General features: G+C 35.1%; 1 protein-coding gene across 1 annotated transcript in view; it reads left to right on the top strand.

Annotated features, from left to right (window-relative positions):
• Positions 1-17,363, top strand: part of LOC116167113 (disintegrin and metalloproteinase domain-containing protein 10-like) — an 83,769-nt gene that overhangs the window by 32,468 nt on the left and 33,938 nt on the right. Inside the window, exon 3 of the mRNA XM_031482354.1 lies at positions 9,077-9,195. Coding sequence (XP_031338214.1) covers positions 9,077-9,195 — 119 coding nt within the window. The remainder of the gene's footprint in view (positions 1-9,076; positions 9,196-17,363) is intronic.

Genomic DNA, 17,363 nt, shown 5'->3' on the forward strand with positions numbered 1-17,363 from the left:
TTTTCAAAAAGCGTAAATTGCCGCAAGCCTTAATTTTATGCAGTCGCAGTGAAATTGATTGAATAATGCAATCAGGAAAGCTCATTTTATTACACATACTAGGTACTAATCAAGGAAATTAGGTGGCGAGAAAACTAAATTTTCACTCGAAAAGGTATTTCCATTTCGATCGAATAATGGCAATCAACGGCAGATGCTCACTTTTATTTCGTGTACCACGAAATCACGTTGCCGTATAAACTGAAACTACCAACTACTAAACGCAAAAAATCCCTCATCTTTGTACACATCAGCAAAAAGAGAGACTGTAAAGAGAAAGAAACGCTTTGTGAAAAATTATAGGTATAAAGTAAGTTTTAAATTTCCTTCGTGAGTAACCCAATATTTTTCAAAAGTAATTTATATAAAAGCGCCAAAAGACCTGAAAAAGAGAAGTAAATGCTTTTTACTTTCTCTATTAAATAACATAATTTCTTTGCGTATAACTTGATTTAGTTTATGTTTTTTCAACTTCAATAAAAGTTTGTTGGCGATATAATATACTGAGATAATAAAAGTTTACAGCTTTTTCATTTCCTTTCCGGAAAAATTCTTGCCGCTTTATTACCTTAAAACTGATATTTTTCTTCATAGGATGATCAAAAGTTATTTCAGAGTGCATCTAAACACCTTTTCCATTGAGGTTATTTCATCAAAATGCAATTTCGAGTCAAGCGAACTTGGAATCGATGTGATCTTTTATTTTACTTAGGTAATTGCGTGAAATGAAACATTCTTTATCGTGCAGTTTTCCAAAGGACCACCGACGTTTTTCAGTAAACACTTCTTTGTGGAAAGCGGGTTCGAAAGTGAAAAGTGGCAATTCATTTCGTTACTCGTGACGAAATTATTTGATATTGATTATGATTAATTTTAATTTAATGAGTTTTGAACAAAGGTCGTTAGGGAGCAGAGTGATATAACTTTTCCATCGCAATTAAATAAAACTCTGCACCGATGAAGTACATTTAAATTACGCGGAGAGCAACCAATGACCACTGTGTAGGGTTTCGATGGTTTTCATCGAGGTTCATATCGATCCTCGCATGAAAAGAAATATGATCTTTATTGGAGAAAGAAGTATTTGAAAGAATTGTGTTGTTATAATAATAGTCAGTTTTTGTCATATAAAAAGTCACATCCGTTATTGAGAGAATTTATGAATATGAACAATAAAAAGTTGAGTAAATAGATTAGGGTAGGTCTATTACTAATATACCTAGCTTCCACCAAGAGTTTCCACCAAGATCATATCAGAGAACCTGAAAGAGTAAGAAACCTATCAGTAACGCACTCGACAAAATGCAACATGCTCAACGTGAATTTAACTCTAACAAGTTAAAAAGTAATCGTAAACGATTTACATAAAGCGCATTTCCACTTGCATTCATTTCCCATTTGTAAGATGCAACTTCTGTTAAAATCGTAAAAATCCGGCCACAAATATGAAAGATAGCGTTGCACATGGGCAATCCATTGTTGACGTGCTACTTCAATTTCAGTTTATGAGAAGAATTTCATTTCAATGCTTTTCTAAATAAGAAAGTTGGAACTGCGCATGCGCAAACCTAAATTTTAAAACTAATTTACTATAACTAACTAATAAACTAAGATTTTCCTTTGTTCCAAGCGCCTAAGTATCAAATTTCACTTAAATAGTTCCATAGACAAAAAAGTTGGCACGGCGCATGCGCAAAATAAAATTTTGAAACTGGCGCTAGATTTTCCTTTATTCCAAGTGCCTATGTATCACATTTCATTTAAATTCTTCCATAAATAAAAAAAGTTGGCACTGCGCATGCGCAAAACCAAATTTTGAAATTGGCGTTTGATTTTCCTTTATCCCAAGTGCCTATGGATAAATTTCGTTTAAATTCTTCCATAAATAAAAAAGTTGGCACTGCGCATGCGCAAAACCAAATTTTGAAATTGGCGTTTGATTTTCCTTTATCCCAAGTGCCTATGTATCAAATTTCGTTTAAATTCTTCCATAAATAAAAAAGTTGGCACTGCGCATGCGCAAAACCAAATTTTGAAATTGGCGTTTGATTTTCCTTTATTCGAAGTGCTTATGTATCAAATTTCGTTTAAATTCTTCCATAAATAAAAAAGTTGGCACTGCGCATGCGCAAAACCAAATTTTGAAATTGGCGTTTGATTTTCCTTTATTCCAAGTGCCTATGTATCAAATTTCATTCAAATACTTTTATAAGTAAAAAAGTTTGCAATTCGGTTTATAAATGGTCGAGATGCGAAAAGGGCACTGTGAATTTTGAATCGATTCGATCCAACTTTTGGCATTGCGTATTATATGGCTAAATCTATGCCCATATTGAATTTCATGCAATTCAGTTCATAACTAACGGAGATGTAAAAGCGATCGAACATTTCTAAACAAAGTTATCGTTCACACGGACAGATAGATGGACAGACAGACAAAGGAACAGACGGAGAGACCAACCGGCAGGCGACAGATAGCAATGCAAAATTATAAACGATCTCTAGGATCGTTAATAAACGGCAAAAGTGTAAAATTATGGAACATGTAAAAAACGGTTTTTTGTTTTTTTTACAATAACTTTTTTTGTAAGCGGTACAGAAAAAATTCCTTCCTTGGTACAAGACTCGACACCATAACGAACCAAATAGCGAAAAAAGTAGAACAATAGCTCTTAAGATAAAAAACTAGTAGCGTCGCAAAGTTAGCGGACGGACGGACGGACGGACGGACGGACGGACAAAGTGGCCACAATAGCGCATTTTATTTTATTTTTGTGGAAATGCGCTAAAAAGGCAGCGTTTGATGTGACAGTTGAAAAATTGCAAAATAATCCGATGGTGGAATCAACACTTTCCGAAGATGTGTTTGTTGCAAGGCATATGAGGGGTGTGGGAAGGGGAAAATCTCTTTACGAAATTGAATGCAACTTCGGTTTAGGTTAACAGATTTTCACATAATAGGTCTTGTTGGAAAGGAGCTCTATTTATGGAATCATATTTTACATGAATAGAGTCTTTTTAGTAAATGTGATGAGTGGTAGCGGGCGCGATGTGACATTAACATAAAGAAGAATATCAATGAAAACCGCATTTTGAAATCTGTTTTCTAAGCAGAGATAGATATGTGTCAACTTTTGAACTTGTAGTAGTCAAAGTTCCATTTTTTGAGAAAAAAAAGGTAAATTATTATCGTTTCCAACTCAGTTTCCAATAAAACATTAAATTTGCTAAAATTTACAATAAGTTTTCATTCGTGATCATCGAATCGAGAAAAAGTTGAAAAGTTCTTTTTATTTACAGAGCTTTGAATACTCAATAAATGCCATATTGGTTTGGTTAAAGAATATTTACTAAGAACAGAAGATCGCCTGAGCATTTTCGGTTTGATTAATTTTTTCTCCGTTGCGGGCATTTACTTTAAATTTCACTTTAAGAGAGATATATGGACAAATCCCCCTAATAACGTTTCTCCTACAAGAGTTTCGAATGGCGGCCGAATCGTAAAACTTAAATTGACTATCCAAACTCAATGTAGATAACTAAATAATTCTTGTCTACGTCTACTTAAACCGCAAGATAAATCGAGTGCGCTAGACCATTTTAGATGTTCGATGCGGTTTTACTGAAATTATAGCACACAAACCGACGCAAGCTTAGGAGCGCCCTATATCTCAAGATCACCTCCGAACCTCTATGGAGGTGCTGTATTTCATTAGCATCCTCTTAACGCATTGCGTTTACGCTATTAATCACACTTTCGAAAAGGATAATATTGAAGACTGCCATATGTCTACAAGCTTCGTTTTTCAAACAGGAGGCGTTGGCAAACAAATATTACTAAGGCTCACTTTTAATATTGAATCGAGTTGCTTTGGGCAACAGAAGGAGCAACAAAAGAAATTCGAAAACGAAACTAAATTAAATTTAATGAATTTTTTATTCGTTTTTTTGGTAATCCGTATTTACAATTGAATAAATTCCACCTTGTCGATTAGGGAATTGCAAAACAAATTGCTGAAGGGCAAATCATTACATTCCATACTATTGCACAAAAAATGTGGCCCTTATTAGAAGAGTACTGCGTTTCTCAGGTGACATTATTACCTAAATCACTACAAAATTAGCATATCCTTGGATTGGTTAAAAAGGGCCTTTTAACAAGGCCATAATCGACTATGACTCTCATTCGAAAAAAATAAAAGTTTGTGCCGACCTCAAAACTTTTCAACAAACAAACAAAATTGACACTTATTAAAATTGCAAAAGATTATCTCAAATAGAATACGCATTTATTATGAGTAAATACGAAATTCAAACAAATTCCTACAGGCACTCCAAAATACAAAAACCTAATTCCTTAACTGAACTGAAAATATTCCTGCTAGCCAGATAATTTAATCGATCCTAGTAAACAATGTAACGATTTATTCTAAATAAACAAATCCGCATGATCAAATTTAAATTATTTAATAAGCATTCTTTAAATACGCACGTAATTATACGAGGTTCTAATTTAATTCACTAATAACATTCATAAAATACACACAAAAATTGAAAACTTTTATACTTGTTGCTTGTATACTTTATGCTCAGTTAGAAGGCCTTCGGCACTTAATATTGAACTTAAAATGGAAACCTTTTTAATATTCTTCGAACCAAGTCCATGCACGAATGTAGGTCACTATGGAAAATTTCTTTAACAACAAAACAGACAGGTACCAAAAAATAATTGGATCATTTCTACTATTTATTTAATGTTAAAATTTCCAACTGATAAAATCCTTAAAACATACGCTTCGTGCTGAATACAAATAATTGGCCATTTGCAGTTTACCTTATTTATACGTCGTCTAGATCTACCCTTCGAGCAGCTCAATGTTGAACAAATGGAACAACTTTTATTTAAGGATTCGGAAATGGAAATTTATTTATTGTCGAATTTAATTACTCGCTGGTAACACTACTACAGAATGCACGGCGTTCCGTGGTTCAATGACAGAGTTAATTCAGAATGTCGCGTTCTGCCAATCTGTAACACAACACAAGCAAAAAAGGGGTAGTGAATCGCGCTGCACATAAAATATTGCGTAAGCAGTGTCTAATTCCTGACACGGAGGTAATTAGATATTAAAACTGTAATTAATACTCAATAAGAATCAATAATTCGAATGACTTTCCACTAGCAAACGCAAAATTGTGATCAACCACGGGCTATCCTTACAAAAATCTGTATAAAAGGAGAGTATATCTAGAATGTTAAATAAATTGGGAAAAGTACTCCACTAGGAAAAATCTGTTACAACATCAAATGTGTTCCGGGTCGTAATGAATAAGGCGGAAATAGAAGGGGAGAGCGAGTGGTTTTGGTTTTTTTTAAAGAATATCTAGTCCGTCCCATTTTGACTTTCCAGTACAGGACTTTATGGTCAACAGCACTGAAATATAACGGGTGTCCCAAAATTAACGCAAGATTTGAATTTGCCGCCATTTGTGCGGTGAAGTGTTGGCAACCCTGAAAAAAAAGCAATTTGACAGCTAACAGTATAGGGTTATTAAAAATGGAGCGTTACACGATAGAACAACGTGTCTTCATTATTAAAGAATATTTCAAAAATAGTGAAAGCTTGGCGGCTGCAGTTCGAAAATTTCATACAAAATATGGTCGGAATAGTGTTCACATTCGAACGGCTTGTTTTTGGACGACCAGTGTGTTTGGCGTCTCCAACGGATCCAGTCTCCATGAATTTTTCAATTAATCTCTTCACAGTTGACGAAGTTAACACCGACCATATTTTGTATGAAATTTTCGAACTGCAGCCGCCAAGCTTTCACGATTTTTGAAATATTCTTTAATAATGAAGACACGTTGTTCTATCGTGTAACGCTCCATTTTTAATAACCCTATACTGTTAGCTGTCAAATTGCTTTTTTTTCAGGGTGGCCAACACTTCACCGCACAAATGGCGGCAAATTCAAATCTTGCGTTAATTTTGGGACACCCGTTATAATTATAGTTCAGTGGTAAACAGCGATTAAAATGAGATTTCACGTTGGAAATCAAGTTTTCGGAATTCGCGCACTACTAGATTTAAGGTTGATCCACGGAGATAATTATTTCTGCATAGACAAGTGCGCTGTGATTATGAGATTTTCAGCTATGAGTTAACCAAATCAAGCAGTTTTTTTATCGAAATAATTTTTCGCTCCGCTGTACGGATAGCGCAAAAGGGTATCAGTGACATCGGATAAGTCCAAGTAAAATCATAAGTAAAAAGGAAATCCATTGAATGTGTGTAGCAAGGTAATGTTCGTGTTCATTTGCATAGCGAGTAAAGTGGTAACTTCTGCGCTAATCGAAATGGGGATTTAGTTAAACGATCCCTATCGCTACCGCTAATTCTCGAAATAAGCTAAAAGGGTAAAATATCTGACGCGGTGAGGATTTTCACTCCACGAAACAGATGAAAAAATGGCAAATGTGCCTAAATCAATTTACTGAGGGTAGATTTCCAAGACAACAAAGAGTCGAAAATTGTGCTATTTTCGTTAGCTTTTTGTTTGGTTTCTTGCCGCTGGAGCGGTAAGCCAACGCTAGCGAGTCATTTACATGCAAAATGATGTTATAAGGGAGCGTTCGTGTGTGTAGATGTGTTACTGTTAGCGTGTTTACGTATACACTTTTCTACTGGTATTTCCATATTCTCACGTTATTTCGGAAGTATAATATATGTTCACGGAGTTCCTGAAAATTGCTTCATGTCCAGCGGGCGCTTTTCTCCCCTTTTTCAACTGAGCCCTATTTCGCGCGTCCATGACAGTTGCGTTTGTTTTATCTCATTTTACGGCAGCCATATTTTCATTAAGAAACGGATTACTTACTATTTCGGGCCGACAACACAAAAAGGGCGCATTTCTTTTGCAAGTATTTTTATTTTGTTTCATTGGCGTGCTCGCGGTTAATTCTAACTGGAATTGAATTTATAGAAAATTTATGGCTTGGCAATTAAGGATTAGTGAAGCTAATTCCCTCTAATGGACTTTTCCGGTCTGATATGGTGCTTTAACTCTAAATTACATGTATGCTTCTTTTTTCTTATTAAACATTTAATTTATATTTCACTTCTTTATTCTTTTCTTTAAGTCTAAAGCCGACACTTAAAAGCTTTTTAATTGTAATTTAAATTTGTTTAAATTATATTGGTAATTGTATCTACAGTTTGCATGATTCCAGCAGGAACCATTAGATAATCTAAAAATATAACAAAGATATACTTGCACTTGAAATTTTGATGTCGTTGACAAAAGTCCCAAAAATGTCCTTTTCAACATCTTAGATTTATAATGGTTTGAAATTTCAAATTTTTTGGTATGTGCCTCCAGCTTCTCACTGTAGTGTCAACATTGATATTTTAAACATTTTATTTTATTCACGTTTTGTGCTAATTTGTCCTGCTAATTTAAAGTCATCCCGTGCTCATCCCTTCAATGGACAATTCAAATTTTTAACATGACTCGGTTGAGCTAGGTGGATATTGCCATCGCCGTTTTTTTGGACAATTTCATCAAATTAATATGCAAAATTTATTGTAGAAAACTTATTATTGAAAATAAGTGTGGTGCTATATAAGTATGATATATTATACATTTTGGGAAATCTCGGAAAACAATAAATCTTTTCAGACCATGGTAAACTGTAACTTCAATTTTAAAAATAGATATCAACTTTGAGTTACAACGCAGTTACTAAAAAAAAGGATTAGAAACAAACAAATCGTACAAAACAAATAGGGCAGAATTTGTGTAACAGTAGTCTCAATTACAATGGAATTTTGTGATAAAATAGTTACCCAATTTTCCTGTATAATTAGTCGTAATGACAATTATCAGGCTGAAGAACGTAATGAGGCCTGTGAATGCGGTTGAGATCTCAGCAATAATATATAATCTTATCGTATTTCGTAAATGTTACTTTAATATGTTTTTTCTAAAGGTTCAATTCTGAATAATTACACAATAAAATAAATCAAAAATACGAAAAAGTTTATTTTTGAGGATGCACGTACGTATCGGGTGACCCAATAAGACTGTTACTCGGTCATATCTCGGGAACCGCTCGTCGTATGACTTAGGGGTAAAAAAATTATTGGGTAAATCGGTCATGAAGAATCGCTGGAAAATATTTTCAAGTGACCATCTTAAATTTTAAAATTGCATTTTTTTAAACTTTCGCATAATAAAAGAGAACCAGTTTATCTATCATTTTCGTAAAAAAACTCGTTATAACCGATTTTAACAAATTTGGTATCGTTGAAATTCCTTGGAAAATAAGAATCAACCAAAATATAGTTAATTTAGTCGAATCCTTCTCGGCCAGGGGGCTAGTTTTGACACCATGACCCAAAATCCTTAAAAAATCAAATGGAAGGATATGACTTTTCTTTATGAAAAAGATTTTGGGTCATGGTGTCAAAACTAGCCTCCTGGCGGAGAAGGATTCAACTAAATCAACTATACTTTGATTCTTATTGCCCAAGAAATGCGCTTCAACGATACCAAATTTGTTAAAATCGGTTACTCAAAGCAGAGATTATTGCAAAAACAATTGAACGCCCCACACCATTTTTGTTTTTGAAATAACTGAGTTTTTTTCCGAAAATGATAGATAAACTAGTTCTCTTTAAAAATGAAAAAAAAATTTTTAGTTTATTATGTGAAATTGAAAGAAAATGCAATTTTAAAATTTAAGATGGCAGTTACGCCCTCTGGTGGTCATTTTTTAGAACTTGAACATATTTTCCAGCGATTCTTCATGACCGATTTACCCAATAATTATTTTTAACCCCAAGTCATTGGACGAACGCTTCCCGAGATATGGCCGAGGAACAGTCTTATTGGGTCACCCGGTACCTTTGATCTGAAAGTCAAATAAGAATATTGTAGCGCACAAAATCGACCTTCCATTACCTACTACTAAAATAGTTATAGAAATTTTAAACATTTAGGTACCACTGTTAAGATTTTCATTTGTTTGTTGCAGAACTTTTCGACTACGACTTACACCAGATCGAGAAGTGTTCGCCGAGGATGTTTCTTTTGAGTCGACAAAGGGACCACTAAGTTTTGACTCTAAGATGGTTTATACTGGAACGTTAGAGGGTAAGTGTAATATAGTAATTTTAGTAGTTTGAACAGCTCTAATGTGTTTCTTTTTTAAAATAATATCTTATAATGACGCTAAAGTGGAAAAAGCATACCTATATTTTATCACATTTTTTTTAATTCCTAAATAGCCCTGCAATTTGTATGGGTAGAATTTAAGGGCTTTTAGGATGTACCAAATGGTGCATTTTCTCAAAGCAATCTCATCCTCCCTTAGTGATTTTAGTTGTTTCGCGACTACCATTTTTTCTATTGCCGGTTGGATTATCTTGTACCGTTGTCGAGCACAGTAGAATAAATTAGTGCATTTCGTGTTTGTCTAAATTGTATCATCTCAATATCAAAAATCAGTTGTTATAAGAAACTTTGTAAAGACGATAAATTGAAGGCAAAGTTTCATCGTTTAAGGGGGGAGTAGATTTTTATTTGATCGTTGTAGAAGGCCAAAATTGTGCACCTCAGTGCCAAAAATTACTAATCATTGTTGGGGGTCAAAGGAAGGTAGATGATTTTTAAAAGGCGTCACTTAATATATTATTGTAACAATTAAAAAAGACACAATGAATTTCAAGCTTTAAATAGCATTTCTGCGAAGGGATTGTGTTGGTTAAATTATACAAGGGTCAATTTAAACAGATAAGTATGCAAATCGATCAAGCTGAAGGGCTATTGAACACAAAATTCTACTTGTTACAATGATCGCCCGCGAAATAGTACATATTTACAACGAAAATATTCCATTGAAACCTGGATAATTTTCGAATCTTTATAATGAGTTTTGGAATTCGTAATTGAAGTAAACTGGATATCCCAATTCTAAATAAAGCTTCCCTACCAATTCATTTATGCGAAACGTTTAGTAATTTATGTACACAAAACAAGCTTTGATCTTAAAAGTGTAAAAATCGAAATTATCCATTACCTTAACTCCGATTGCGTTGTTAATAAGGTTCTTCTTTTTGCGTTAAGAAGTCATTAGTGCAACGTTTCTAATTAAATCTGTCATTGTCAGCGGGGCTAAACGAAACGAAAGAAGTTGGCTGTTAAAATTGTCAGGCTAGATTTTAAACGTTTTCCTTCCTGGCCATCTGCGAACTCCTTTAGCAAACCGTATTTTATACGGAAGACTAATTTAATTTCACTGAAAGCTTAAGGAAACAACTCAATTTTCTACTTTGCTAATAAGACTTAAAATTAATGCTATTGTTGTGTGGAATGTTTTTTGGGGATCTTCTTTTGAATGTGTCGAAATTTTAATAAGGACTTTGCGACATAAAACAAGCGCCTTAACGTAATTTAAGCCGCGAGCCAAGTCTTTTTTTAACAATATTTTGAAGTTTTGTCGCAATGAGGTATTTTCGATCCAAAATTGTAGGTCACATCACGCTGTGTTAATTTTAAATGAGGATCAACTAGGCTGCTGGTTTAACACAATCATGCACTAATCCATCATGTCAAAGACAAAATTAATGCTTTCCAGGGTCATCATAAAAATTGCTGTTCATCAAGGGTGCTCCTGTCCAGTAGGGTTTTCATCACCTTACATTTGAGTGTAGCAGGTGGCCCGCGATTAATAAATCGTAAGAAGATTGTGTGTGGAGGTTTATCCCTCATAATAATTTGGCTATTTCAAACTTTGAGGCAGTGTGGATCGAGCTAATGGAATTACCCTCCCCCTATTTATTAGCGTAAGAAGGCGGAAGTTGATAATGTATGGATTTCACATAACAACATGAAATTCGCGTCCATTACACCTATAATATCTACACCCATTTCGAGGTGTGCATAAACATACTTCCATTACACTACAATGTCGGTACGTAAAACGGCGTTGCGGTGCATTGAAACTTTATTGCGACGTCGTAACAACGGAAGTACTAGATTTTAATACAATGAAGAACGTGGTACGAGTGCAGTTAATTATTTTGCTCCTCTTCCAGCATTTCGTTCCCCAGCAACATAGAAAGCTGTAATCTGTAGTGACATGCTTACCCATCGTAAAGGATACAAAAGAAACATCTTCGCTAAACTTTTCTTGATAAGAAGGAAAACTTGAAAACAAGTTCGGAAGCTTTCACAACTTTTCATCATATCCTTTACCTTTTATATGTATCTACTGATTAGCAGTATAAATTAGATAAAGACGCGATTACGTAAGCACTTACCTATACAAAAGCACCGCAATTTGTGTGCTGCATATATATTGACCTACATGCACGGATCGAAGGACCATTCAATTTTGCAGACGATGAAGTACAACAATGTAGATAGCAAAATCATTAATGATAATATAAAGTGGATTTAGGTTAAGTTTCAAAGTTGCTCGAAGCAGCCAATGGCCCGTCGTTATGACGTTTTAAGAGAAAATTGTAATGATGTACGTTTTCATCTCTGAAAATGAAACAATAGGAAGCAGCTTCGTTCGGAAAACTTTTAATTGAGCTGTAGATTTACACGAACGCTACCACGAAACGGCGCCCGAGGGAGAAATTAGAATAAGAAATGAAATATGCTAAAATAATTGTTTTGACATTTAAAGTAATAAAGCCTTGCTGAAATTATCTTCGAATTTTAGCATTATTGATTGTACAAATTACGGGTAATTAAATATCACTAAAGGGTTAATTGAATGTTTAAGTGTTTGAAAACTATAATTAGACTACAATTAAATTTGACGGCAAAGTTCTTTTTTCAGCCCTTAATTATTAATAAAGAGTAGTTTCTTTCGTAGCTTCTTCGATAAAACAAGCATCCTGTATCGTTCATTGAATTTTTCCCTTTATGTACTTTGATGCCGTTCAGACTAGTTAGCGTTAATGTATTCGTAGTAAAAAAAAAAGAGAAAAAGAGAAACTATGAAGAACTCAAATCATTAATTTTTGACGTGAGTGTACATATATACGGAACAGCGAGAGTAGGCAAACAAAGCACACATATCAACCTTTAAATATCGCCAATAAAACTGCTCCATATATTCTAAGTTTGTGTGGGAATAATTTTTAAACTAAGTCGTTTTCGTAGGCCATTATGGGGGATTGAAAGTTAAAGTTAAATTTAGGGGTAGTCCAGCATACTTTTTTTAACGTATTTGACCGATTCTTAATCTGCGCATAAATAGTGTAACGATTCTGAAAGAACTTTGAACCTTTTGTTATAATTATAAGGCGTGCACTGTCATCGAAGAAATAATTTCAAGAAAAAAAAGTAACTTTTGGAAACTATTTGTAACATTAACTTTCAATTAAAAATCTAAAATTTTAAAATTTGTTGCATGAAGACTGCACATGAAATAATTTCAAGCGGAGATCGAAAATTTCATACCTTGGAATTGAAACCCTTAATTAAAAGATCTTAAAAAGTAGTCTAATATGTAAAGATAATAAGTTTACCAATGCTAAAGTACGAGAGCTGAAAAGAGCAAGAAAAATATTTCAAATAGAAGACTTACATAGGATTTATCGCTCTTGTCTTGTTAGTGAAACTTTAGGCGCCGTGTCTATTACATTATACGAGTAGAACAATAATTTTATTGTAAAATTGGTGATGTGTATCTCTCGTATTTTGTTTCAATATTTAAATACGACCGTCTTTTTTCTTTTAGGAATTTATTCTGTTTTTGTAAAGGTGATGGTAATTGCATATGTAGGTATCAATATGTGACCGAAAACGCGATGGTCTGTTAAATTCATCGAAAATATTTAGCTCGATGGGAAAATAAAATTCTAATGCAGTTAATTAAAAAACGAGATGAAATACGTCCGTTAAATATTAATAGCTTTTAAATAGCGCGATTGTGAATCCAGGATATTGATTCTTCCCGTATTTCGCCATGCACGCTGAATAAAAATGAGCGGATAGAGCAACTTTCAGCGAGTTATTGTACATTGCGACGTTTGGCCGGAATTATCACCACAAATCAATGTTTCTAAAACGTGGACGTTTATCACTGCAGTGGTATATGCAGATGCTTCTGGCGTTCCTGGCCGGTAATAGGAAAAACTTTTTCGATTATATTATCTGTCATTATAAATATTCGTGAATCGAACCGGAGGGAAAGATAACATTAAAAACTTATAAAGTGCCTGAAACTGACCGTGACTCTAATCTCGGGGGAAACGTTTTCGGTGATGAACGGAAACTGAAGCATTAATTGTTCCAGTTTGCGTTACCTTTATATCTTGCGAGAGAATAGAAATCTGCTTTAAACCTTTCAGTTTAACCATTGTTGGTGTTGATCGCCCTTTTAAGCGATTAAAACGCGAAAGGGTTTGTACTTTAAGGACCTTAACATAGAGGGTTAGTGATAAAAAGTGAGAATGAGAACAGTTTTTACACTTCGCCCAAAACGAAGCAAACTAACAACAAAAGCGAAAATCCGATTTACGCTTTGTTAACTTGCATCTCACCTGATGTTATGGACGTCATTTATGTAGGTATAATAATTTATATATATTATAATAATTTGTTTTATGTAATAACGAAGTAATTAATCAAGTAACGGAGATTTACGTTCTGTTATAAGGTGAGAAAAACTTCACTCATTGAATGTAGCTTGTTACTCTACAGTCTCGACCATAATAGGCCAGTCATCTTAGACAATAAAAAAGGCAAACATCGCAAAAAATCCGGTAATTCTGAATATTTGGCAGGTTGTTAGGGTCGGTACCACTAGTGTGAATCTAAGTTTGCAGCTTCGAAAGACCTGTGCTAACTTCGGGGTGCTCGAAAACTCTCGAAATTTTCGGACTTCTTGCGGTTTTTCGCTTATAACTTTGAAACGGTACATCCTAGCGTTGTAGGTTGGAATAACACTTTTAAAGTAGACAAAATTATCTACAATTTGAGTCCAACCGGAGCCTCTGTAGGTCTAATAAATCCCAAGTTACGCTCATTCAAATGTTGGTCATTTTGTTCAAAAAGTGCAAATTTTAAGTTTTGGTCATCTTGCCTGCAAAATACCGGCTAAAGGGGTCATCCTACGAAGAAGTTATGAGAAAGAGAGTTGTAGGGCAGAAAGAGGGCCGTAGCTGCCATAGTTCACCAGTTATCTTGAAAAAACGAAAATAAGAGAAATTAGAATTTTAAACTTTGGGAGCCCTACGATCTGGTGTTAAACGTTATAGCACGAATGTCCTCCAGGACATTGTTAGCTGCTGCCTTCACCACTCGAAGCGCTCTTATGCCGGATCACTCTTACTTTCTTCATGCCAGATGTCATACAAAATGTTGTGCCCACTCTCTCGAAAGCTCATGATTGCCCGGTAACCGCAGCCAACCTTAGCAAATAATAATAATATTATAATAATAATATAGCTTTATTGGGTGATGCAGCAGTTGACAAATACGATTAGGTAGTACATATTTTTACAGTTTAAAGATACAGATGCACGTATATGCAATAGACTGCAACCCCAAAGGCGAAGTTCGGTTATGAGCAATACTGAGGGACTGCTCTTCTCCGCTCTACCACTTAACCTCAAAATTGCTGCGAAAGAACCCATAACTGACAGAATGTAAATATAATCCGACCAGTGTTACCCTATAGACAGTGATGCCTACTGTGATTGCCATATTTGCTTTGTGCACCGTCTAACATTAAAGATGTCATACGATATTTAAATAATTTTAAGGGCAAGCGTTTCAATTCGGGTGAAAGGGCATTGTACATTACAACTGCGTTGTAAGAAAATGATTTCAGATAAGCTGATTTAGAAATAAACTTGAAGGAGGGCGTCGATAATAATCCCTTTCCCCGTAATACGTTGTGTACGTCGGTACGGTATCGTATCTTGTTATTAAGATATTTCGGAAACCCAGTAGTAATTAAAGAGTGATACACACATAAAGAATGAAGCTTCCGCCTTTGTGACATATTAAGCCACGCTAATTCTCTCAATTTGTGAGAGATATGACTGCGACGCCTAAGACCAAAAATGAAGCGAACACAATCATTTTACCTGTATACGTTTGTCAGAGGCAGCATCAAGACATGGCCCATAGACCATGTCACAATGATTAAATTGCGACAACACTAACGAGTCGCACAACATTTTTTTTGTCTTAACGGACAGGAATGCTCGGTGCGGATACAGGCATTTCAAATTTCCATAAGCCTTGCGTATACAGTTCCTTACATGTTCTCTAAAGCAAGATCACTATCTACGCACAATCCTAAATTTTTAGCGACATTTTTTACAGTAATTGGTACATCATCAATACGTAATTTTACATCTCAGCAGAAAGTAATGCTCCTGCACCAAATACCAACGCGACGGATTTCTTAGGATTGAGCAGTAAATTATGATCTTTGGAGTGGGAATAGAGAAAACTCAGATCCGCATTTATCTTTGTACAAGCATTATGTAATTCATGTTTAAAGAAGGAGTAATATAATTGTGTGTCGTCCGCATATAGATGATAACTGCAAGTCTTTAGAACTTTGTGCAACTGACTTGTGTACAACGTATAAAGCAGTGGTCCTAATATAGAACCTTGAGGTACGCCGGACTTAACAGTCAATACATTAGAAAATGTATTGTGATTTAAACTAACTAATTGAGATCTACCCTCTAGAAAACTTTTCATGAGGTTAAGTGCACAGTTAATAAAAAATAAAATAATATTACGTTTTCTGCATATCGCCTTTTGAGGTTCGACTAATATCTGGTTTGTATTCATCTTTGACCTGTTCAGTAATGAGGTCACTCCGAAAATTGGCACTCGTCTCGGATTTCTTCTATGTATGTACGAAAAAATTTGCTGCATCCCCTCTCCAAGATCACTTGGCTCTGGACGCCCTCTATTCAATCCACTTTTTGGCGAGTGATACAGTTTTTTGTTGCACAAACAGCAACAACGAGGTGACTCACACAACGTAGACGGAGTAGTATCCACTGTCCCCACCCCATCACCCCGACGTCCAGCTAATTCTATTACGGTGTCTTTCATGGTCAGCGATTCTACTTGGTGCAGAACATTGGACCGTGAAACAGGCAATTTTCGCTGACTTTTTTTCACCGCAGAGAAAGCAAATATCATTAAGCAGATGATGAGAGGTGCCTGAGGCAGAACAGCTTCTTTCCCTGATGCTCCTGGAGGTCGATGCTTGGGGGCCTGTTACTGAGAACTGTATACCGCTTCCGACATGCTTCGTGCACAGTGACAGAATCTAATTTGTTCAAGAAGAAACAAACTACAAAAATGACGGAATACCCAGAGGAGTGGCATGTAACCATATAGCGAAATGGTGGGGAGAGGGGACTGAAGATAAGAGGGGAAATTGCGGCACCTCCACCTCGGACTTAGAAGCTTCGTACTTCACTTAATATTCAAGTTTTGTATTGATTTTTTGTGCATGATACTATATCAATAAGATAGGTAGGAAACTAAAACGTTTATTTTGTATTTACGAATAGTTTCTATAATAATAAAATTTGGTTGAGAAAATGTCATATGTTATCTCCTGTGTATTGAAAATGTTCTAAATGAATAGGCAGATCGTAGGGCTCCCAAAGTTTAATATCCTAATTTCCCTTATTTTCGTTTTTTCAAGATAACTGATGAATTATGGCAGCTACGGGCCCCTTTCTGCGCTTAAAATGAAGCTAATTAAATGTACTACAACTCCCTTTATATAACTTCTTCGTAGGATGACCCCTTTAGCCGGTATTTTGCACGCAAGATGACCAAAACTTAAAATTTGCATTTTTTTAACAAAATGACCAACATTTGAATGAGCGTAACTTGGGATTTATTAGACCTACAGGGCCCCGGTTCGACTCAAATTGTAGATTTGTCTACTTTAAAAGTGTTATTCCAACCTACAACGCTAGGATGTACCGTTTCAAAGTTATAAGCGAAAAACCGCAAGAAGTCCGAAAATTTCGAGAGTTTTCGAGCACCCCGAAGTTAGCACAGGTCTTTCGAAGCTGCAAACTTAGATTCACACTAGTGGTACCGACCCTAAGAACCTGCCAAATATTCAGAATTACCGGATTTTTTGCGACCTTCGATGTTTAAAATGACTGGCCTATAAGAAATTTCAAAGATGATTACATGCAATTTTTTATGGTAAAGCGACAGCGAAAACTCTTAATGAAACGGAGACTACATTCAATTTCATCGTGGATAAATGTGATAGTCAAAGTAATTTCTGATGCGTAAAA

Source organism: Photinus pyralis, unplaced genomic scaffold (genome assembly GCF_008802855.1).
Source record: "Photinus pyralis isolate 1611_PpyrPB1 unplaced genomic scaffold, Ppyr1.3 Ppyr1.4_LG3b, whole genome shotgun sequence".
NCBI classification, from domain to species: Eukaryota; Metazoa; Arthropoda; class Insecta; order Coleoptera; family Lampyridae; genus Photinus; species Photinus pyralis.